We start from the raw sequence: 24,275 nt of genomic DNA on the forward strand, positions 1-24,275 counted from the left end.
CATTGACCGGCAGATGGAACTCGGAGGAGGCCTAATCGATGAGATCTAATAGGTCGCGTGGAGGTAATTGGCAGTAGGCGGTCTCTCAAGGAACCAGATCCACTACCATGAAGGGCTTTATGGGTGACAAGTAGCACCTTGAAGCGTACCCAGAGATCGACAGGTAGCCAGTGCAGCTCGCGGAGGATAGGTGTTATGTGGGTGAAGCGAGGTGCACCCACAATCGCTCGCGCGGCTGCATTCTGGACTAGCTGAAGTCGCCGAATACTCTTCAAGGGCAGCCCCATGTAGAGCACGTTGCAGTACTCCAGCCTAGAGGTCACAAGGGCACGAGTGACTGTTGTGAGGGCCTCCCGGTTCAGGTAGGGCCGCAACTGGCATACCAGGCGAACCTGGGCAAATGCCCCCCTGGTCACAGCTGACAAATGGTGTTCGAAGGTCAGCTGTGGATCCAGGAGGACTCCCAAGTTGCGGACCCTGTCTGAGGGGTGTAGTGTTTGACCCCCCAGCCTGAGAGGTGGAATACTTGCCGAATTGTTGGGAGGGAAACACAACAGCCACTCGGTCTTATCTGGGTTGAGCACAAGTTTGTTAGCCCTCATCCAGTCCCTAACAGCTTCAAGTCCCTGTTTCATCATGTCCACCGCTTCATTGAGTTGGCACGGGGCGGACAGATACAACGGACAGATATATTGCCCCCTCAGTCCCCTGGTCAGTTTGATTTCAGGTCAGTCTAAAGTCCCATCACCGGAGGCTTAATAATAATTAACTTCGTTTTCCAGGACAGTCCCAGATTTCGCTTGTTAACATTTCAAAAGGCCTGAAAAGATCACATTTTTCACCCCGAGGCTGTTAAGGCTGCTGTTGTTGCCTTGCTGCCATTTTTTTATGCTGTAAAGGGTAAATTGGATGTGATGTTGGAAGACAGCGGTGGGGCGATGCCTATAGTTTGCAAGATAAAAGTCCATTTTTTTTTAAGTCGAGCTGTTGACAGGGCTTTTGATGTGTGCAAAATATTAAGATATTAACGAGCAAAGCATATTTTGACCTCATGCATTTCTGCAAAGCTTTGCCATTCCGACATGCTTGGTGAAGTGGACGGCTTAGTAAAAGTAATTGGCAAGTTGACTTCAATGGGACTCCAGGCTAATCCTGTAATCTGGTAATCCTCCCCAGTTAAGAGCTCAGCTTAAATTAAATAGATTCATCCATTTCTTTTTCATTCCAGGGATGAGTCAGACAGGGGAGGCTCGGCTGAATAAGCAAAATGCTCCGGGGAAAATTACATCGGAGGTTTCCTTAGGCACATCCAGCACGTCAACCCCAACTCTAGAGTTGGCCCTGGGGCTGCAGGACTCCAAAGGAAATACAGGTAGACTGCTCCATCATTGGAGGCTTTTAAGAAGAGACTGGACAGCCAGCTGGTTTAGGGCAGAGGGCTTCAAACTTGGCAACTTTAAGACTTGCGGACTTCAACTCCCAGAATTCAACTCTCCAGCCGGCAGCCGGCTGGAGAGTTGAATTCTGGGAGTTGAAGTCCGCAAGTCTTAAAGTTGCCAAGTTTGGGGACCCCTGGTATAAGGTCTCCTGCTTGGAGGCGGGGGGGGGTTGGACTAGATGACCTCCAGAGTCCCTTCCAGCTCTGTTCCGATTGATTGAAGTAAAGTGGCTCTCAACTGCTCCATCACTGGAGGCTTTTAAGAAGAGATTGGTGTGAATTGGCATGGGGCCTCCTGCTGGAGCAGAGGGTTGGACTAAGTGACCTCCAGGGTCCCTTCCAACTCTTGTCATTCTGATATTGTTATTCTGACTTACAATTGAGCCCAAGATTTCTTTTGCCAAGGGAGACAGCTGCATTTTGCCCCATTTTACGACCTTGTTTGCCGCAGTTGTTAAGCGAATTACTGCAGTTGTTAAATTAGTGGCATGGTCATTAAGTGGATCTGGCGTCCCCCATTGACTTTGCTCATCAGAAAGTCAGAAAAAGGGATCACATGACCAGCGGTCAGTGGAGCTGGCAGCAGACTCGGACAGTGAGGAGATTGGGGAAGGACAAGGGCCAGTCCTGGAGTCTGGGGAAGGCTCTGACGAGGGCTCTGTGTCGGAGGCAGAGAAGTGGCCGGGTCCATCTGGGAGTTATGTGCTGCCTTCGGAGTCAGGCGTCAGTGAGGCAGAAGAGCCTGTTCCCCGTGTGCGCATGCGCAGAGTGGCCAGACGAAAGGAGCAGCTAAAGGCTTGGGAGGAAGGCCGCAGGTGGACGGTGAATGGCCCCTCCCAGAGGAAATAAAAGGAGCGACAGGGGAGTGGAGTTTGCAGGCGACACAATTAGTTTAGCTTCATTGGCTCGTGACTCTCCGAGGCTCCTTGCCAAATGTTGCAGAAATCAGCCTGGCAGCTCTCCAAGCCGGATAAGGTCTGTGACTGTAAATCCTCCCTTGAAAGACTTAATAAAAAGGGGGTTTTGTTGGGACGAGGAGTTGGGCTTCAGGCTCTCGGGAAGCCACAGTCAGAACACCATCCTAAATGTGATTCCGTGGCCAAGCGTTTGAATTTTGATCGTGTGACTACGAGGATGCTCCAGTGGTCGGGTAAAAAACGGTGACTATTTTCACTACCATTGTGACTTTGGATAGCCACTAAGTGAACTGTTGTAACCCGAGGACTACCTGAAGCCTGTTCACCTGTGCTTCCCGGAACTCTGCACTGTTACTCGGACAAAGCAACCTTCCTCACATCAAGAAACTCAGTGGGAGAAATGCAGAATCCGTCTATCATTTGTCCACGTCATTTTGCAGGAACCCCTGCCGTTGTCCAGGGTGGGGTTCCCGGGAGCCCCCCACCCAGTGCCCACCTTGTTCCCCTTTCTGGGGCTGCTGATGGGTGAGATGCCTCCATCCTAGAGCAGCGTTTCGCAATCGCGGCAACTTTAAGATGGGTGGACTTCAACTCCCAGAATTTCTTAGCTTGCAATGCTTGCTGGGAAATTATGGGAGTTCACAGATCTTAATGTTGTTGAAACACTACAGCTAATCCTCGACTTATGACCAGAATGCAACCCAAAAAATTTATGTTGCTAAGTGAAACATTCGATACGTAATTTTTTCCCCATTTTACGACTCGGTTGTTAAGCGAATCACTGCAGTTGTTAAGTTAGTGACATAGTTGTTAAGTGAATCTGGCTTCCCCATGGACTTGGCTTGTCAGGGGGTCGAGGTCATCTTCGACTTAACGACCACAATAGAGCCCAACATTTCCATTGCTAAAGTACAGTCATTAAGTGAGTTTTGCCCCATTTTATGATCTTTCTTAATTGTTAAGTGAATCGCTGCCGTTATTCATTTAATAATCTGGTTGTTAAGTGGATCTGAAGTTTGCTTGTCTGTTGGTCGCAAAAGAGGATTGCGTGACCCCAGGGATGCTGTAACGATCATAAATACGAATTAGTGGCCAAGCATCTGAATTTTGATCACGTGACCACGGGGATGCTGCAACGGTCATAAGTTTGAACAACGCTACTTTCTTCAGTGCTATTGTAACTTCAAACGGTCATTAAATGAACTGTTATAATTCGAGGACTTACACTTTAGACAATTTCTTTCTCAAGATCACGTCCTTTTGTTCTGGCAAGTGAGCAGACTAGATGTCCTCCTGGCCTCTTGGTGCCCAAATCCTGAATTTCAGAGACTTAAACTATCTTTTCCATGGTACGTATCACCCCTAAACTTCCGGTCAGATGGAGCGTTTGAACGAGGACTTTCTAGAAAAGCTTCCACAAATTGTTTTTTAGATCGTCCCATATTACCGCCAAAAAGAATCCAAACGGAAAAGGGAAAAAAATATCCCGTCGTTTTTAATTATTATTCATCAAAGCCCAAAAGACATTTCACTGACCACAAAGTCTCACACACACAAGTATAAAAAGATTTTTTTTTTTTTACAAAAAAGCGAAGAGGAAGAAACAAACATCTCTCGTCTCTTTTTAACGGCGAAACACAGTTTTGTAACGTTTACACAACAATATTCACTCGGAGATGGTCCAGGGTCTTGTTTTTTAAAAAAAACAAAACAAAAAACAATGCATTGGAAAAGGGGGGACAAAAAAACACATGTAACATGTAACCACTGACCACCACCACCACCACCCGACCCTCCCCGGACAACAGTCCTGCGCAAGACCAACCCAGGAGCATTTTAAGTCAATATGACCTAAAGGGGGATCCAAAGAGATTGGGGATGGGGGCGAGGGGGGGGGCATTAAATTCAAGAAGGACAGTTTGGAAGGTCCGTGAAAGAGGCCCCAGCATTGTGGGTACATCGGGGTCACATTTGCAGGAGGGAGTGGTCTTCCCCCCCCCATCTCGCCAGCCTCCCCCAGCCATACAGCTCTCTCAATGCCTTTGCACATATATTTTCCGGGGCGCAGGGGGTGGGAGGAAGCCACACCTGTTTTGCATCTGGAGGGGCATGAAAGATGTTCCCGCAATTGCAGGAGGCTGAGAGGTGGCACTCCCCAAATCCCTCTGGCCCCACAACCCAGCAGCCTTCCCCCGTGCCCATATGCTCTTCCCCCAGTGGGACAGGCTCACCCCCTCCCTTAAAAAGGAATCCCCCCCTCCCCGGACTCTCTAATCAAATGCCAGCCATGGGGCAGCGCTGTCCGGGCTCCAGAGACGGAGACCAGCTGCGTCTCGTGGGAACGGGGCAGGAAGGAGGGCCGTGCCCAGTCTCTTGGGGGGGAGGGCTTAGGACGCCCAGTCCGGCTCTGCAGGGCGGATCTTCATGGTAGCGGATTGCAGGGGATAATAGCGCCCTCTCCAGGTCTTCCAGAAAATGCCTTGCTTCCTCTCGTGCCGCTGCCGTGGGATGGACCGGAAGTATTTGCCGTTGAGGTTGACGTGGCCGCAGTAGCTGAACCACCAGCCTCCTGCGAGGAGAAGAGGAGCAGAAAACGGGAGTCAGCCGGGTACCTAAGCCGACCGGAGGCGGGATGCCCTTCCGAGACCCCAGTAGGGGAGCAGCTCCGTCGATGGGCCAGAGGGAAAGATTACAGACAGTCCTCGACTTAACGACCAAAATCTCTGGTGTTAAGTGAGACACTTGTTGAGTTTTGACACCATTTTATTACATTTCTTGCCACCGTTTTGAGTCACCCCAGTTGTGAAATCAGCAACAAAAGGGAATCTGGCTTCCCCCTTGATTTTGCCTGAATCAGAAGGTCGAAAACGGGGATCGCATGATCCCGGGACACTTCAACCGTCGTAAATATGAAACAGTCGCCAAGGTTCTGAATTTCGATCACCTGAGCAACGGGAGCTGCTGCTGCTGGGTCATAAGCGTGAAAAAATGTCGTAAGTCCCTCTTTTTCAGTGCCGTTGTAATGTCAAACGGACACTAAACGAACTGTTGTTAAGTCGAGGACTGCCTGTATATTCCAAACGGGGTTCAGAAGCTTTGAGAAGATTTTTCTCAAGGGTTCTCTGCAGGCAAGATGGGCAGTTCTCGAGTTACGGCGGGAATTAAATCATTACATTAAACTCAACTCAACTAAAAAATTAAGAAATAAAACAAAACAGGGGAAACTCAATGGAGCACGAGGTCTTTTTCTGCCCTCCCTTTTCTCGGTTGCTAATTTCCGCCGCTAAGCAAGTCACCCCCAATTTTACGACCTCTGATCCCACAATTGTTAAGCAAAAATCAGTAAGTGACTCAGGCGGTTGTTAAGTGAATTTGGCTCAAAGACGCTCTGGTGCTCTACCTTCGCCCGACAGCAGAGGGTGGTCAAATAAGTCAAGATGGCAGCCGCATCGCTGCATTCAAAGCTCCGCCTGATTTTTACGGGGCCTCAATCTTCCATCGCAGTCCCAATTCTCAATCCTGGGTCAGATTTTCCCAACCCGCGTCCCCTTTAAGAGCTTGGGGGATTCTGGGAGTTGAAGTCTGCTCCCCTTCAAGGGGACGGGGTTGGGGGGAAAAATAAAATACCGTTTCCGCGTATCTCCTCCGTCCGCCCCCCCCACTGACCTGAGAGGTGCTTGGCGCAGTTGGTGTCGCCCTTCAGATCGTGGTCGCGATCCCGCGTGGAGAAGGGCAGCTGGGGGAAGTCCCCCATGGCGCTCTCCAGCTCCCCCCGGATGGGTCCCAGGAGGCTGAGGGTGTAGGCCGTCTCCTCCCCGCCCAGGCGGAAGAGGAAGTGGGCCCTCTGAGCGTTGCCTTCCCAATCGCGCAGCTCAACCAGCAGCTGAAAGCGATCGTCTTTCACCATCCCGTGCATTTTCTCCAAGCCCAGCCAGAAATCCCCTAAAAAAGGAAAGGGGGGAAAAAGCAAAAAGCGCCATGAAAAACCTTGATTTGGGAGCTGTTACAGGGAAGTCCTCGACTTACGCCTGCAATGGAGCCTCCCCCAATGTCTGCTCCTAAGTGAGACGTTTCTTTAGGTCGAGTTTCTACTAATTCTAGTATTCCAGTATTTTTTATATTCTATTATTACTATTCCAGTATATTTCCTGCGTTTAAGGGAATCGCTGCAGCGCGTAAGTTAAGTCGCCCGGTCGTTAAGTGAATCCGGTTTGATCCATTGATTTTGGCTTGCCCGGAAGGGGAATCGGATGATCTTGGGGAGACGGCAACGGTCATAAAGATGAAGCGTCCGAATTTTGATCACGCAATTGGGGGATGCTGCAAAGGTCGCAGCTGTGGAGAAATACCGGTCCTAACTCCCATTTTTCAGTGCCGCTCTAACTCTGAAAGGTCGCTAAATGGAATTGTCATAAGTCGGGGACTATACTACTGTATAGTTAGTCGCCGACTTATGACCACAATTGGGCAGGAATTCCCATGGCTGTGAATTGCACAGATCTCACGGCCTTTTCTGATGCGGTTGCTAAGCGAATCACTGCAGTTGTTAAGCGAAACACCTGGTTGCTAAGCGAATCTGGCTCCTTGCAGTAATTTTGCAAGTCGGAACAGTCTAGGAAGGGTCTCCCGTGACCCCAAGCATTTTGATCCCATGACTGTGGGAGGAATGCTCCAATGGCCATAAGTGTGAGGACCGGTCATAAGTGTGAGGACCAGGCCTAAGTCACTTCTTTCAGTGGCGCTGTAATTACGAACTCAACTAAACAAATGGTAGTAAGTTGAGAACTATCTGTTGACTGATGTTTTAACTCGATAAATGGATTTGGGAAATTGGAGCCTTTAGAAAGCAGCGTCACAGCTTAGAATCGACATATCTCGGAGCTGCTGCTGGGTGCCTTCTCCAACCCGGTGCCCCCCCCCCTCCATGTGCCAGGGCAGGAATTCCTCCTGGCAGGAATTCGGGGGGGGGGGAACACTCTCACCCGCTTCACCCACCTGTCAGATTTCCAAAGCCGTCTTTATAAGCGTCCCAAAGTCGGTCGAAATCCACCGAGCCCTCCGAGCGCCTCTGGATCACGGTCCAGCCCCCGTCCTCTGCCAACGGAGAGAGTGGGATGAAGGGCACGACCCTGGCTTGGCTTCTGGGCAATTTTCCCAGCCCCCCCCACCCCATTCCATCCAGCCCCTTGGACCTCTGTGCAATTCCCCCTCCCCCCCACGCACACACACAGACAAAACACAGGCAGATTCCCTCCACCGATCCTCTGGTTTGATTGTGGAGTGGCATCTTTTTAATGGTTTTTTTATTAGAAGCTAGGGCCCTAGAAATGGAAGGGGCCCCGGAGGTCTTCTAGTCCAGGAGCAGGAGACCCTAGACCACCTAAGACAAATGGTCGTCCAATCTCTTAAGAATCTTCAATGACGGAAGAGCCACAACTTCTGGTGGCAAGCTGTTCCACTGGTTAATTGTCCTCACATATGTATGTATGTATGTATGTATGTACGTACGTGTATGTATATGTATGTATGTATGTATGTGTGTGTGTATATATATATATATATATATATATACATACACACACACATACATACACACACACACACACACACACATATACTGGTGCATAACATTACACACATTTATACATACTATATACATAAATATATATATATACTTGCACCCATACATAGTGGGGGGGGCGCACACACACACACACATTCTATTCAATTCCATTCTATTCTTATTTTCTATTCTATATACTATTCTATTTGATTATTCTATTCTAGCCGATCCGATTTGATCCCTTCCTATCCCATCCCATCTCATTACATTCTTTTCTATTGTATTCTTATATTCTTCACTTCCATTCTATTCTATTCTATGTTCTATTCTATATTCCATCCTACCCTATTCTATTCTTATATTGGTCCCTTCCCTTCCCTTCTGTTCTATTCTCTATTCTATTCTCTATTCTATTCCCTATTCTATTCTATTCTATTCTATTCTATTCTTATATTGGTCCCTTCCCTTCTGTTCTATTCTCTATTCTATTCCCTATTCCTATTCCTATTCTATTCTATTCTATTCTATTCTATTCTTATATTTTTCCCTTCCATTCTGTTCTATTCTCTATTCTATTCTCTATTCTATTCCCTATTCTATTCTATTCTATTCTTATATTCTTCCCTTCCCTTCTGTTCTATTCTCTATTCAATTCTCTATTCTATTCTCTATTCTATTCTCTATTCTATTCCCTATTCTATTCTATTCTATTCTATTCTTATATTCTTCCCTTCCCTTCTGTTCTATTCTCTATTCTATTCCCTATTCCTATTCTATTCTATTCTATTCTAATATACTTCCCTTCCCTTCCCTTCTGTTCTATTCCCTATTCCTATTCCTATTCCTATTCCTATTCCTATTCTCTATTCTATTCCCTATTTCTATTCTATTCCCTATTCTTATATTCTTCCCTTCCCTTCTATTCTATATTCCATCCTATTCCATTCCATTCCATTCCGCTCCTCCATTCCGTTCTGTTCCTATTCCTTCTGGCCCTTTTTCTTTTTCCAGTGGAAGCCATGCGCACGTCCACCCTACTCTCTTCCCAAACCCAGTTCAGCCGGCTCCCGGCTGTCCAGAGACTTGAACCCCAGACCCTGCACCCCCAGCCGAACTTACCCATGTCACAGAAGACTTTGAAAGCCGGGGCTCCGGGGGGCTGGATCTCAAAGACCCCGCTGCTCTGCTGCCCCTCGAGGAAGAGGTCGTGACAGCCGGCCGGGAGCTCTGCGGGAGAGGACAAAGAAACGAGGCCGTCAGGATGGCGTCACCTGCGTGTTACGGAAGCCACTCGACGGAGCAAAGAGATTCCCTTGCAAAGGAGGGAGGATTTGGGGCCAGTTGTGCAGTCCAGTTGTGGGATGCAACTCCTTGCACAACATGCACAATGTAATAATAATAATAACAACAACAACAACAATAACAATCACTAATCCTGGCTGTGCAAGAACAAGCTATCCGCACAAATGCCATTAAGACCAAAATCGAAAAATCCTCTGATGATGCCAAATGCAGACTTTGCAAAGAAGCTGATGAAACTGTTGATCACATACTCAGCTGCTGTAAAAAAAATCACGCAGACTGATTATAAATTGCGGCACAATTCAGTAGCGCAAATGATCCATTGGAATTTGTGCAAAAATTATAATATTAAAACAGCAACAAACTGGTGGGAACATCAGCCCGAAAAAGTCACCGAAAATCAGATGGTCAAGATCTTGTGGGATTTCCGTATTCAAACGGACAAAATACTGGCGCATAATACTCCAGACATCACACTGGTTGAGAAAAATAAGGTCACAATCATAGACATCGCAATACCAGGTGATAGCAGGGTCGCCGAGAAGGAACATGAAAAAATCGCAAAATACCAGGACTTAAAAATCGAAATTCAACGACTATGGCACAAACCAGCAGTGGTAATTCCAGTGGTAATTGGCACACTGGGTGCTATTCCAAAAGCACTGAAATCACATTTAAAACAGTTAAAAATTGACAAAATCACCATCAGTCAAATGCAAAAAGCCGCACTGCTTGGATCTGCACGCATATTACGAAAATACGTTACGACGTCCTAGGCCCCTGGGTGGGGCTCGACTAATAACCAATGCCAAATCCGGCGAAACAACTGGCCGCTGTGATACAATTGTATAATAATAATAATAATTTTCTACAAAAAACCGCCCTACTTGGAACAGCTTATATCCTCCGACGTTACCTTAACGGTTCCTAGGTCCTTGGTTAGGACTCGAGCTGTTGAGCTACCAACCAGCCCCAAAGGCTGTGAATCTCACCAAAGATTAACCACAGGATGATGATGATAATAATATGGAGCCTCACAGAGCAAAGAGGAATCGAGATGCAGCGTTGGGAGTTTGAAATGTGCAATAATGCGGCTCCCCAGTTGGGGCATCCGTGTAAACGCTTCCAATCCCACAGCGCCTTTTTTTTTCTTGCGCCACCCTCCGTGCATAATTGGCTTCCTGAGATCGATCGATGTGCAGATCCTTGAACCCCGAAGCTCAACGCTCAAAGTCGGGGTGCGCGAAATAATTTAACCCGTTCCCCACAGAGTGAGATTGAAGATTCTGGCACCAAAGACCTCTTGAGACCAGGAGACGGGTGCCAATGTTGGTCTTTCATTCAACTGCCTCACTTCACGTCACTCTACAAAGCCTTAGTAAGGCCACACCTGGAATAACGGCTCCCCGTTCTTGTCACCACGATGTTAAAAAAGTGGTGGAGACTCTGGAAAGAGGGCAGAGAAGAGCAACGAAGAGGATTAGGGGACTGGAGACTAAAACATAGGAAGAACAGTTGCAGGAAATGGGTGTGTCTAGTTTGATGAAAAGGAGGACCAGGGGAGACAGGATAGCAGCCATCCAATATTTGAGGGGCTGCCACAGAGAGGAGTTAGGGGGCTCAATTTATTCTCCAAGCCCTGGAAAGCAGGAGAAGCGGCAGCAACGGATGGAAACTAATCAAGGAGAGGAGCAACCTGGAAGTAAGGAGGAGTTTCCTGAAAGTTGGAACTCTTAACCAGTGGAACGACTTGCCACCAGAAGTGCTGCATCCCTGGAGGCTTTTAAAAAGAGGCAGCCACTGGTCAGAACTGGTCCAGGCAGGGTCTCCTAAACTGGAAGACCCCCAAGGTCCCCCCCCCACCAACCCTCTTATTCTGTGACTCTGCTATTCAGTTCAGAGGGGATTCCTTCCCTCCCCCCTCGCATGGGCAGAAGCCCCTCCCGGAGCCCTTGGGGCAAGTGCCGACAAAGGCTTCCAGTCTAACAGGGTTAGCATTTTGACACTGCGTGCGAGGAGGGGGGGGAGGAGGAGGAGGAGGAGGAAGAGGGACCCAGCCCAAAGGCAGCTGCAGCATTAAGGGAGAGCCACAAAATTGAGGAAATGCAGGAGGGCACACAATGAAAAGGAGGAGTGTGTGTGTGTGTGTCCCTCATTCTCTCTCTCCCTCCCTATGTCATTTTCTCTCTCATTCTCTCATTCTATCCTGTCTCTCATTCGCTTTCATTCTCTCTCATTCCCTCCTCTCTCGTTCTCTCAAAATCTCTTATCTATCATTCTCTCTCAATCTTTCTCATTCTCTCTCTCATTCTGTCATTCTCTCTCAATCACTCTCTTTCTCATTCCCTCTCCCTCTTCCTCTCTCATTCTTTCGCTCTCTCATTCTTTCCCATTCTTTCTCTCTCTCTAATTCTCTCTCATTCCTCCCCCCTCTCTCATTCTATCTCTCTCATTCTCTCATTCCCTCACTCCCTCTTTCTCGCCTCTCTTGTTCTCTCAAAATCTTTTATCTATCATTTTTTCTCAATCTTTCTCATTCTCTCTCGTCTCTTTCCTTCTCTCATTCTCTCTCTCTCTCTCTCATTCTTGTCTTTCTTTCTCCTCATATTCTCTCTCTCTCTCTCTCTCTCATTCTCTCTCCTTCTCTTGTTGTCTCTCTCTCTCCCCTCTACTCTTTCTCTCTCTCTCCTTCTCTCATATTCTCTCTCTCATTCTCTTCTCTTTCTCCTCTTTCACTCTTTCTTTCTCTCATAGTCCCTCTCTCTCTCTCCTCTCTCCCTCTCTTTCGTTCTCTCTCTCCTCTCATATTCTCTCTCTCTCATTCTCTTTCATTATCTTGTTCTCTCTCCCCCCCTTTCTCTCTCTCTCTCTGCTTCTCCCATATTCTCTTTCATTCTCTCTCTCTCTCACACTCACTCCCACAAAGGCTGAGGGCAGAGCAAGGCCTGTTTCAAATCTCTTGCCATGATGGCGAAGGGACCAGGAGGGCCGTGTGCGGGGGGCGGGGGGGGGGCTGCTGCTGCAAGGAAACGGAGGCGCCTCCTGTGTCAGTTCCAGAGATCCAGCTGAGGGTCCTGTGGTGGTTCGTCACGACCACTGAAACTGAACACCGAGGGTCCAAGGACCCCCCCCCTTCCCTGGGCTCCCCCCTCAGAGACAGGGCTGCCTTGCCGGCTTCTCTGCCGGGACTGAGGGAGAGCAAAAGGAAGGACGGGCATCGGGAGGCCCCGACTTCAGCTGCGCCTTCCTCAAACAGATGCCATCCAGATGTTCTGCCTGTGCTGGAAATGGCTGAGCAACCGTCCTGGGGAAGCCGGGTGCAGAAGTTGCCCCACTGAGGAAAAGGGGGCCTCTGAGGAAAGGCTGGGCTGGGGGGGGGGGGCTTCCTGGCAGGCCTTTCATTGCCCCACTAGGCAACGTCACCCGTGCTGGTCCAGCGAGCACCCTGGCTCTGATGCTGTTACCTAGTTGGGCCACGAAACGCCTGCAAGGAAGCCGCCCAGCTCAGAGACCATCAAGGACCCCCCCCACCGTCCTCCTCCTGCTCCTCCTTCCTCCACGCCGCAATCCACTCCCTTCTGGCACTGATGAGGTTACTTAGCTGGGTCAGGAGACGCCTGCAGGAAAACCCACCAAGCCCAGAGAGCACCAGGGACCCCACAGTCCTCCTGCTCCTCCTCCCTTCTTCCTGGCACTGATGCTGTTACCTAGTTGGGCCACGAAACGCCTGCAAGAAAGCCGCCCAGCTCAGAGAGCACCAGAGACCCCCCCCCAATTCAACCCTGAGCTGCAAAGGATCCATGGGTAAAGCTGAGCATGGGGGGGGGCGCTCCCTTCCCCCCCCCCTGCCCAGAAGCATTCAGCTGAGCCGGGCTGAGAGTTGCCCCAAAGCCCCCTCCTTAGCCAACCCACAGCAATCGGGGTCTGCGTCCAAAAAAGCCCCTCTGCACGTGCTCAGAAACCCCCGGGCCCATTCATACCCCAGGCATGCAAGACGGCACGATTTGGGGTGCCGGGAGGGGGGACACGCCCACACCCAGTGCCAGAGCTGGACTTTGCCCTGTGCCAGCCAGGGCGGGGCATGGCAGGTGGGCAACGGGGGGGCAGAAGGGTGAGGGGAGGGATGTGGCAGGGTGGATGGGGACTTTGCCCACGGCAGCCCAGAGCAGATGGGGAGGGGGGGGCGAAGGGGGGTAGGAATTGCAGCCCCAGACAAAGAGAGATCCTGTTCTTGGGCCTTGCACGAGGAAAGGGGGGGGGAGAGAATTCAGCATCCTCGGAATTGCAGGGGAGGGGGCTGGGGATGGCGGGCAAGGGGGGGGAGAGGGGGGCTCCTCCCTCCAAGCCTGGGATAAATTTAGCGGAGATTCTGGAAACAGCTGCCTGGGGCTGGATGCCAGAGAACAGGGCGGGCTGGGGAGGGAGGGGAGGGATGGGGACGGAGGGGGGGGGGAACAGACCCTGGAGTGTAAACATGAACTTTCCCCCAATTCCTTCTCTTCCCCCCCCCTCCGCCAGTGGGAGGGAGGGGCCGGCTTGCATCATTCAGCAGCCAAGGGAGGACGTGACCAGGCGCGCGCACACAGACACGCGGGGAGGGGGGGAGAAGAGTTGGATCAAGGATAGGCCTGGGAAAATCTGAGCTAGCCAGGAGTTCTTGAGGACTAGCGCTGAATCCTTGAAGACTAGCATCCTTGAGGACTAGAAACCCCAAATCCTAACCCTTCGCCCTAACTTTGGGTTTCCAACGAAGGGAAGAACCAGGCAGAGGCTTTCTTGCCAGCTGCCAACTGTGCCCGATGCCCTGGTTGGTGCCACGCCAGCCAGCTGCCACCGACAAGGGCTGGGGTGCCCCTCGGTCAAGGGGGAGGAAGTGGGGGGGCAGAGGCAGGGGAGGGACGGGCGATGGGACAACCTGCCCCCCCCCGGGTCTCCAGCCAAGAACAATTCGAAGGAGCCTCCCTCTACAGAAGCAGTCTACCGTCTGCGCACAGCCAGCCCTAGGAAGGCGAGCGGGAGGGGGCCCTTGCCCACCGACACCCGCGGGAACTAAAAACTGGGCAAAGGACTCGGCTCTTTTCCCCCGCCTGCCTCAGTTTCCCCCGTGGGCACAGGGGGACGAGGCCCGCTCCCCTCGTACCTTTTCCCCCAAAGGGCCAATAAAAGTCTCCGTTCAAAGCCAGAGGACGGTGCAAGGCCTTGGGCAGTCCGGAACAGATCAAAATGCCCCCCCCCCCAACCATCCACCCTGTTGTGCCCACTTTGGGGCTTTCCAGAGAGACCCAAAGATCATCCAGACGTTTCTTTTCAGAGATAGAATCGGAGGTAAACAACACGAAATCTAAGGCAGTTTTTAACAGCATCTGGGAATGGGGGCGTTGGGCATCCAGTCCACCTCCCCTCGTCCATCGCTCCCTTCTCGAGGTGCTTGAACCCGACTCCCATCATCCACAGCAGACTTTGGCGAGACCTAACCCATCTGTAGGAGGCTCACCCCCCCCAAAAGAAAATCCATCAAAAACCCTGGAAAAAGAGCTTCATGCCCCCTGTGGGTTTGTTAGGGGGCAGGGGGCACACCCGGGTGTACGTAAGGAGAGGGGGGAGCAAATGCACAGACACCCCACACACACACATCTCAAGCCTTTGTCATGGGTGTGAGTCACAGTTCTTCCAGGCTGACCAACGCCCATTCTGGGAAAATGGTTAACTCTGGGTCTGGCTTTGGGCTGGGGTCCTTTCCCCCACCCACCACCCCCAACTCCGTTTATTTGCAAGACCCCCAGTTCCCCTCTCAAGCCTGAGCTGCCCCCTGCCCCCCACCCCAATTACCTTGGATCGGATGGTGTCCCTTGCAAACAGCCATAGCCTGAACTCAAGAATTCAGGTAGACTGCGCTGGCACATGGCTGCCCGGCGGTTCATTATCCCCCTTGGTTTGTAAGCCTTTTTTTAGCTCCAGGATTGAGGGCTTTCTTGGGGTGAAACTGGACCGGCCTTCTTCAAGGGGTCTATCTCCTTCCCCCCCCCCAAAAAAAAGCAAATGGGGACCAACCTAGAATTAAAGAGAAACTTTAACGCCCGTGTTACTAACTCAACTGCAGGGATTCACTTAACGTCAGAGGCAAGAAAGGGGGTGAAATGGGGGCAAACTCACGTACGGACTGTCTCGCTCAGCGACATAAATTTTGGGCTCTATTGTCGTTAGTCCTCCAGAGATCTCAATTTTCTCGTAATTATGTCCAAAACAGGATCGTTTGAGCCTGGCCATTGGTCCTTCCAGACAAATTGGCTCAAGAATGGAGAAATGGCCACCAGAAGCTGTGAAGGCTCCATCCCTGGAGGCTTTTAAGAAGAGACCGGACAGGCAATTGTCTGTGATGCTGCAGGGTTTCCGGCCTAAGCAGGGGGGTCAGACTAGAAGACCTCTGGGCTCCCTTCTTCCAACCCTGTTATACTAGGGTCTAAGTTATAGGTTGCTTCATCTCTGGAGGTCTTTTTAAGAAGAGACTGGACCAGGCAATTGTCTGAATGGCCGAGCATCTCCTGCTTGAGCAGAGGGCTGGACTAGAAGACCTCCAAGGGTCCCTTCCCAAGCTCTCTTATTCTGCAAAGCCACCTTCCTTTCTGGCCAGTCGGCTTCCCTAAGTAGGAAAAATCTGTAGCAGCAGGTTGTAATTTCTCCCCAGGAGCTAAAAACCCCAAATTCAGACTGGCTGGGAGGTGTGTGTGTGTGTATGGAGGGGGGGGGGCACCCACATTTTCCTGGTGTTTGGGGGTGGGAGGCAGCTTCTCTTCCCCTCCCTGGGGAGAATTTTCTGGCTCTGCTTTCTGCATATTTTGGAAACCCAGAGCAGGAATGGGGAGGGGAGGGGAGGGTTTGTCCTTTCCCCTACTTGGCCAGAGGCCAGCCTTCTCTTTCACTTCCCAGCCGCCCCAGGAGCCCCCCCTCCCTCTTTCCCCCCTCTGGCACGCCAGTCATTAACCCCGCAGCTCCCGGGGGCCCCGGCAAGCCTTCCGGCTGAACCTCTGACACACTTGGCGGGCAGCCACGGCTCACGGCTGGAAAGGGAGGGGCGGCCCTTTCCCGCTAACCGGCAGGCTCCAGATGTTTGGGCTCGGGGATCTGGGAGGGCCCCTCCCTGCACATCTGGAGGGTGAAGAATGAACCAGTAGCCCCCCCCCCTTACACACACACACACACACACACACAAAGAGAGAAATCTGGAGTCCCTTAAAGCAGTGGTTCCCAAAGTTGGCAACTTTAAGACTTGTGGACTTCAACTCCCAGAATTCTCCAGCCAGCAGAGCTGGCTGGAGAATTCTGGGAGTTGAAGTCCACAAGTCTTAAAGCTGCCAAGTTTGGGAACCACTGCCTTAAAGGGACACCCAGAGGGCATCTGTATGGCAACAGGAGACTCTTGAAGTTTGGCCACTTGGAAGATTGAAGGACTCCAAGTCCCAGAATCCCCCCAGTCAGCCTAGTTGGCTTGGGAGTTGAAGTCTATCACGGAATTCCCTATTGGCCAAGGTTGCGGGACGTCCTTGCGTTAACACACAATGTGGCTTCGTGCAGTGGGACGTTATCGCCCGGCCTTTTCTTTCGTCAGTGCGCTGGGAACTGCGAGGCTTTTGATTGCCCCGGTTGGAGCCCCGTGGTGGGAAGCGTGAAGGAAGCAAAGGAGGGGGAAGAGGGCTCCTGAGCATGTGCAGAGTTCGGAAAGATTCCCTGTCTGAAGCCAGGGGGATTCCAGCTCATAGGCAGTTTTGGTGTTGGTGCTTTGCACAACTGGTGGATGCAACTGACTTCCCAGTGTTGGGATCTGTCAATCACAAGACGCCTTTAAGGAAGGAAGGAAGGAAGGAAGGAAGGAAGGAAGGAAGGAAGGAAGGAAGGAAGGAGGGAGGGAGGGAAGGAGGAAGGAAGGAAGGAAGGAAGGAAGGAAGGAAGGAAGGAAGGAAGGGAGAGAGAGAGAAAGAAAGAAAGAAAGGAAGAAAGAAAGAGGAAGGAAGGAAGGAAGGAAGGAAAGAAAGAGGAAGGAAGAAAGAGGAAGGAAGGAAGAAAGGAAGAGAAAGGAAAGAAAGAAGAAAGAAAGAGGAAGGAAGAAAGAAAGAAAGAAAGAAAGAAAGAAGAGGAAGGAAGGAAGGAAAGAAAGAAGGAAAGAAAGAGAAAGGAAGGAAGAAAGGAAAGAAGGAAGGAAGGAAGAGGAAGGAAGGAAGAAGGAAAGAAAGAGGAAGGAAGGAAGGAAAGAAAGAGGAAGGAAGGAAGGAAGAAAGAGGAAGGAAGGAAGAAAGGAAGAGAAAAGAAAGAAGGAAGAAAGAAAGAGGAAGGAAGGAAGAAAGAAAGAAAAAGGAAGGAAGAAAGAAAGGAAGGAAAGAAGGAAGGAAGAAAGCGGAAGGAAGGAAGAAGGAAAGAAAGAGAAAGGAAGGAAGAAAGAAAGAAAGAAAGAAAGAGGAAGGAAGGAAGGAGGAAAGAAAGAGAACGGAAGGAAGGAAGGAAGAAAGAAAGAACGAAAGAAAGAAAGAGGAAGGAAGAAACAAAGAAAGAGAAATGAAGGAAGGAAGGAAGGAAGGAAGGAAGGAAGGAAGGAAGGAAGGAAGGAAGGAAGGAAGAAGACAGAGGATCTGTTGGGCTGCAGAGGCTTCCTAGCTCTCTGTGAGGCAGGGATAGATTGCCTCTGGAGGAAGAGGCTCCATTTAGCAACCTGGCCAGAGGCCAGCCTCTCCCGAGGAGCTCCGAACCAACAATTATTTATTTAGTTATTTATTAAGTAGACATATACTGCTTCATAGGGCTTTCAGCCCTCTCTAAGCGGTTTACAGAGTCAGCATATGCCCCCCACCCCCAACAATTCAGGTCCTCATTTTACCCACATCAGAAGGATGGAAGGCTGAGTTGACCTTGAGACGGTGAGATTAGAACCGCTGAACTGCGGATCACAGTCAGCTAAAGTGGCCTGCAGTACTGCACTCTACCCACTGCGCCACCTCGGCTCAGATCAATTTCCTAAACTTTAGGTCAATGGTCAAACTTTAGCAAATTTTGCAAAAATTGATTTTCCTAGTTTACACCGGGAGACGCCTGTCCCCGGCTTCCTTCCCACATCCAGGACATAAGTCCTCGACTTATGACTGTTCACTTAGCGACCGCCGAGGTGCCCTGGATTGTCACGAGATCTCCTTTCACGGCCTTCTGACAAGCGAAGTGAATGGGGAAGCCAGACCATGAGACTAGCTTGGCAAGTGCATCGGTTCACTTAACGACGGTAGCAAAAAGGTCGCAAAGTGAGGAAAAAGTCCAATAAACCACTGTCTCAAGCGGATGTGGTCGTACGTCCACCTAGACACCCAACAACTTTTTTGCCTATGCAGAGACAAACCCCTCCCCCTCCCCCCGTCTCCATTGACTGCATGAATGACAGCTGCTTCTAGCCCCGAGGAGAACTGAGAAGGATGCTAGTCCTCATGACTCTGCAAGCCTCTCTTCCTGGGCCAAAATTGGGCCTGAAGCCCCAGGACAAATATTGAAGCCGACCCAATTATTATTATTATTATTTGTTTCCAAATTGCTTCACCCGCCACGGCGTCTCATTTAGCGACGGAAAGTTTGGGCAGTTTTTGGCAGATTTCAGCCCCCAGCTCAGAGCCATCAAAACTAATTGAGCTTTTGAATCCCGCCCAGCTGTTTTGGTGCCAACCTGGAAAATGTTGTAATACCGACACGTCGTGAATGTTGTAATACCGACACGCCGTTTGATGCTGCTAAAGTCCCGGAACGGCAGATCCAAAAATTCCCTTCTTGTGCCAAAAAAGAAAATAAGGCTTCCCCCCCCCCCAAACCCCCCAAAACGAAGCCAAATAAGAATAGGGCCGAGCACGGCAGCTTCACTCACTGGGGCCTTCCGGCGTCTGCTCTCCGGCCGCCTGGCTCTGGTTGGCCGCTCGCTCGTCCAGGACGCTGCGCAGGGCGGTCACTCTCCACCGAGGGGCTTCCTGGGGGTCCTTCTCCCTGCGGTGCAGGGGGCTGAGGGTGTTGACCTGGGAATTGAGGAGGGGGGCGGGGGAGAGAGGGTTCAGGGGGTTGTTTTCAAAGGGAAGGAACGTGGCGGGCGGAGACTCCCGTCCACGGGAAACGGTTGGGCCTAGTGGTTAAAGCAGCAGGCCACAAAGCAGGAGTTCTTTTTTTTTTTTTTGAAAATTTTATTAATTTCATATATACATTCACAATTATATGATCTCAGAACTGTTATTAATAATATGTATTTATAACAATTTTCCCCCCTACAGTTGACAATATACTTGAAATTGCTTTCTTACCATCCCATAGATCCATCTTATCTTACAACATTCCTACTTCTTCCTTCCTTCCTTCCCTCCTTTCTTCTCTCCTACTCTCCTTTCTTCCCTCCCTCCTTCCCCCTTCCCTCCCCCTTTCTTCTCTCCTTCTCTCCTCCTTCCCTGCTTCCTTCCCTCCTTTCTTCTCTCCTCCTCTCCTTCCTTTCCCCCTTCCTTTCCTCCTACCTTCCCCCTTCCTTCTCTCCTACATTCCCTCCTTCCTTCCCTCCTTCCTTCTTTCCTTCCTTCCCTCCTTTCTTCTCTCCTTCTCTCCTTCCTTCCCTCCTTCCTTCTCTCCACAAAGCAGGAGTTCTAGTCCCACTTTAGCCAGGAAAAACAGCTAGGTGACTTTGGGCCAATCGCTAGGAAACAGTGAGTTCTAGTTCCACCTTAACCACAAAAGACAACTAGGTGACTTTGGGCCAATCGCTAGGAGACGGTGAGTTCTAGTTTGATCACCTTAACCACGAAAGAAAGCTAGGTGACTTTGGGCCAATCACTAGGAGATGGTGAGTTCTAGTCCCACCTTAACCATGAAAGCTGGCTGGGTGATTTTGGGCCACCTCTTGTTGTGGTGGTGGGGGAAAGAGGAGGAGGGTGTATTGAATAGTTATCCTTGAATCATTACATAAAAATAATAAAGGCGGGATACAAAATATATAAATAAAACCCGGCCTCCGTTTGCCTTTCCTGGTAGAGATCAAACTGTCTTAGGCAAGCCACCCCCCACCCACCCCTTATACAGGTAGTCCTCAATTTACGACCACGATTGAGCCCAACATTTCTCTGGCTAAATGAGACATTCGCTAAGTGGGTTTTGCCCCATTCCAAGACTTTTCTTGCCACGGCTGCTAAGTGAATTGCCATTTTTAGGCTGTTTTTCGGAGCCACCTGGAAAATGGCCAAAAACAACCTGAAAAACCGCCTGGAAACGGCCTGTTTTTTGGGGGTCCCTTTTCGGGCGTTCCAGCACCCGCGAAGACCAGCTGTGCATGTGCCCACTGGAAAGCAGAAGCGCAGCTGGCGATGGCACGCGTGCCCACCGGGAGAGGGCTCCGCGTGCCACCTCGGGGCAGGCGTGCCATAGGCTCACCATCACAGCCCTCGGAGTTCCCATCCAGAGGGCATTTCGAGACCAGATGGGAAGCAGGAGCGGATAAATTTAATCAGTAAACAAAACCATAAATAAATAAAGACCACTCAGGACAAGATGATCCGGCCGGGAGGGGAACGGTGGTTGCCTGGAGCCAGAGATCATAAAAAGTGGAAAGAAATACTTTCCTCTTTCTCTCTCTCCCCCCCCAATAAAGGTTGGGTTTCTAGGCCGTTTGGCTAAATTACAATTTAAAAAAAAAAAAAAAAAGTGGCTAGCTGAAAAAGAGGAATTATCCAGCAGATCAAAGGACGGAGTGAATGTTTACCCATCGGCAGATGGAAATGTGGAAATTCTCACATTTCTCTTTCTCTACCTCTCGGTGTCCCCATCAATTAAACTGCAAACAGCAGAAGGGCAAACGATAGTTTAGAATTTCAGAATAGCATTTATAAGTGGCTAGAAAACGGAAGCCAAAAACAGAAAATAGAAGTCTTTTCTTTTTTGTTTTTACTAATTACTATCAAACTTAAAGTATTGACCATAATGTAAACATAACGGTGATGTGAACAATTAATATTATTACAATTGTTAGTACAACTGTTTATTACACTATTACAGACGTTAAAGCCGATAGGAAGGCAATGGAGAACGGAGAATTACAAAGGCTAAACATGTGTGCTGATGCAAAAGGCTATAAAACTATTTCATATTGTTATGCTTGTCTTGTTTTTTTCTGCATTTGTTGTTTTTTTTCCTGTTTTTAAAGGTTAAAAACGTTTAATAAAAACTATTTTTAAAAAAAGAAAGAAAGAAAGAAAGAAAGAAAGAAAGAAAGAAGGGCAAATGAGGAATCCTTTAACTCAGTTTCTCAAACTGGGTTTTTAAGATGGGTTGGACTTCAATTCGCAGAATTCCCCAGCCCGGCTGGCGAGGGAATTCTGCGAGTTGAAGTCCAAACCCATCTAAAAACAAAACCCACTTGAGAAAAATTGCTTTAATCCATCCTCCAAAATAAAAAAATAAAAAAGCCAATCGGGTGCCATTTCGCATAGCCTAAACATAAAACCAGATCCTTTGCAAAGAAGAAGGGTGAGACTAGATGACCTCCATGGCCCCTTTTCCAATTCTGTGATTGGGGCTTTTTTTAAAAAAAACAAAACACACCTTTGTGTTTGGACTTGAAAGCTTTGGGAGAAAAATAGGGACAGGGAAGTTTATCTATGTGGCCCCTCATAGGGGCTCCCTCTCCCCCCCTCAATAGTAAAAGTCAGGTAGCTAAAGAATTAGGGGAGGGTCTGGGAAGAGCCGCCCCTCCCTCAGCTGAGACCCTTCCCCCCTCTTAGTTGGAGAAAAATCATTACAGGGGAGGGGGCACCCGTGTTCAATGCCACGCTATCAGCCTAACAAAGCCTCCACACGCTTTCTGGAACCCTTTGGAGATGCCGCATACCACATCCCCCATTATCCCCAGCCACCGCATACCACATCCCCCATTATCCCCAGCCAGCCACCTGAAGCTGAGAGGCGTTTCTTTTTCCATCTTGATCATTTCTGGAAAGCTTTGTCCAACCTTCTCCAGCTGCCCTCCCTTCAATCCCCATTCAGCAATTCCCACTCCCCAAAATGCCCCCCCCCCCGCCAGCCCATGGGCCACTGCCCTTCCAGGGAGCAGGAGACTCCCAACCCCCACCCCAATTTCAGCTTGGCTCCCCACCCACCCAAGAGACCCTCTCCAGAAGCAACAGATTTTCATTTTTAACGTGGGCCGGTTAAAATAATAATAATAATAAACTTTTATCTTATTTTCTCTCCTTCTCTCTCACCCTTCCCGACCCCTTTCCCCATTCAACTCCCCCTCCCCACCCCTCCCCCTGCCCGGCACACCCCTTCCCACAGGTGATCCCCTGGAATGCCTCCACTGCCCTCCAGACAAGTGGGGGTCGAGCCTGCGGGGCGCCCCCTCCTCCCCCTCCCCCCAAAAATACCTTGCTCTGAAGGCTCTTAATCTGCAGGTTCTGCTTGTCCATCCGGAATTGCTGCTGTTTGATCTTCTGCAGGAGTTCCTCCATCCTCACGTTCTGGCGCCTGACCAGGTTCTAACAGACAAAGGAAGGAGAGACCAACGCGGTTAGTCCGGGCGGTTGGGTGTGTGTCGGGGTGCGCGCAAGAGGAGAGCGGTGCCTTGAAAAGAAACCACGAAGCCAACTAGCCATCTGAAAAACGGCCCCAGATGGACCACCACCACATCTGGGGAGGGGGGAGGGCAGGAAAGAAACCCACCCCCACCCCTGGAGTCAACCTCAAAGCGCAGCTCCGGACTCACGGCCGGCGCACTTCAGGGACCGCTGTGCGCAACTCGCCAGCGCCGGGAAACGCTGGAGGGAATTTGGGGAGGGGGCGTTTCGTGCAGAACAGAACCAAGGCTTATTTTCCCGGGGGGGGGATTCCCACGTCCCGGAGGTGTGCGTGTGTGTGTGTTTGTGGGTCCCTTCTTTGCACAACTTCTGGCTCGGCTGGGCGACCCCAGACCCCAAAGCGCTTTTACGCACAATTGTTGCCGGGCGCACCACTCCCCCTCCCCCCGGGCGCTTTGGCGTTGGAGCCCCCGGGTCGGCTCGGCACAGCCCGGGGAGGTCTCCCCGAAGGGCCAGCCCTGTTCCCGGGAAGGTGCCGGAGCCCGTCCCGCCGAGGGAAACGGAGCCCCGGGAATAAGGAGGGAAGGGCGCGCCTGGCCTCCCCGCCTGCCCATCAGAGTCAAGCTGGAAAGGGACCTTCGAGGTCTTCTAATCCAGCCTCCCTCGCTTAAGCAGGAGACCCTAAACCATTTCGATCGATCGATCAGAATAGAGTTGGAAGGGACCTTAGAGGTCTTCTAGTCCAGCCCCCGTCGCTCAAGCCGGAGACAAAGGGGGCCTCTGCCCTCGCGCAGAGCGCCTGCCTCCGGGACGCACCTGCAGCGCCTCCTCTTCCCCCGCCGTCGCCGGGGCCCCGCTGCCGTTCTGAGCCGCTGCCGCCGCCGGCGCCGTCCCGTCGAGGCGAGCCTCCAGCCCCCGCAGCCGCCCGTCCAGCTGCGCCCAGCGGCCGTCGAAGAGGCGCTGCGCTCGGGCCAGCCGCTCCCTCTGCTCGCTCGCCGCGCGCTCCAGCCCGGCCAGCGAGGCGTTGTGGGCGGCCAGCCGGCTGCCCAGGTCCCGCAGCTGCCCGCCCAGCCGCTCGACGTGCTCGCGGAGCCCGTGGCCCAGCTGCAGCAGCCCGTGGGCCAGCACGTTCACCTCCTCCCACGAGGCCGCCTTCGGGGAGCGCGGAGCCCCCGAAGCCCCCAGCAGAAGCACCAGCAGCAGCAGCAGCGCCCGGGAAGGCATCGCGGACGGCAGAGCCAGAGCGCCGGAGGAGAGAGAACCAGCTGGAGCTCAAGAGCGCAAAGCTCGCCGCCTGCGCCCGCTTTGGAGAGGAGGCGGCCGGCGCGGCCCCTTTTATAGACGCCGCCCCCGCCGCGCGCACATGGCTGGAGCGGGTCCTTCCCCCCCCCCACCGCTCCTCCCCCCCCCCGCCCCCCTGGCAGAGAAAGGGAAGCTCCTCCGCAGAGGGCAGTGCCCGGGAAGAGCGCGCGCGAACCCGGCCTGACTCTCTC

General features: G+C 51.2%; 1 protein-coding gene across 1 annotated transcript; it reads right to left on the reverse strand.

Moving 5' to 3' along the window:
- Positions 1 to 3,834: 3,834 nt before the first annotated feature.
- ANGPTL4 (angiopoietin like 4) lies at positions 3,835 to 24,070 on the reverse strand. The gene is made up of 7 exons (XM_087703405.1): positions 23,599 to 24,070; positions 22,633 to 22,743; positions 19,110 to 19,254; positions 9,038 to 9,145; positions 7,351 to 7,449; positions 6,022 to 6,297; positions 3,835 to 4,924 (listed from the first exon to the last, which is right to left on the reverse strand). The coding sequence occupies exons 1-7, from the start codon at positions 24,004 to 24,006 to the stop codon at positions 4,743 to 4,745; spliced, it is 1,329 nt and encodes a 442-aa protein (XP_087559531.1). The 5' UTR covers positions 24,007 to 24,070; the 3' UTR covers positions 3,835 to 4,742.
- Positions 24,071 to 24,275: the final 205 nt, after the last annotated feature.

Source organism: Thamnophis sirtalis, unplaced genomic scaffold (assembly GCF_051295495.1).
Source record: "Thamnophis sirtalis isolate CommonGarterSnake01/CBP01778 unplaced genomic scaffold, rThaSir2_p1.2 scaffold_1, whole genome shotgun sequence".
NCBI lineage: Eukaryota > Metazoa > Chordata > Lepidosauria > Squamata > Natricidae > Thamnophis > Thamnophis sirtalis.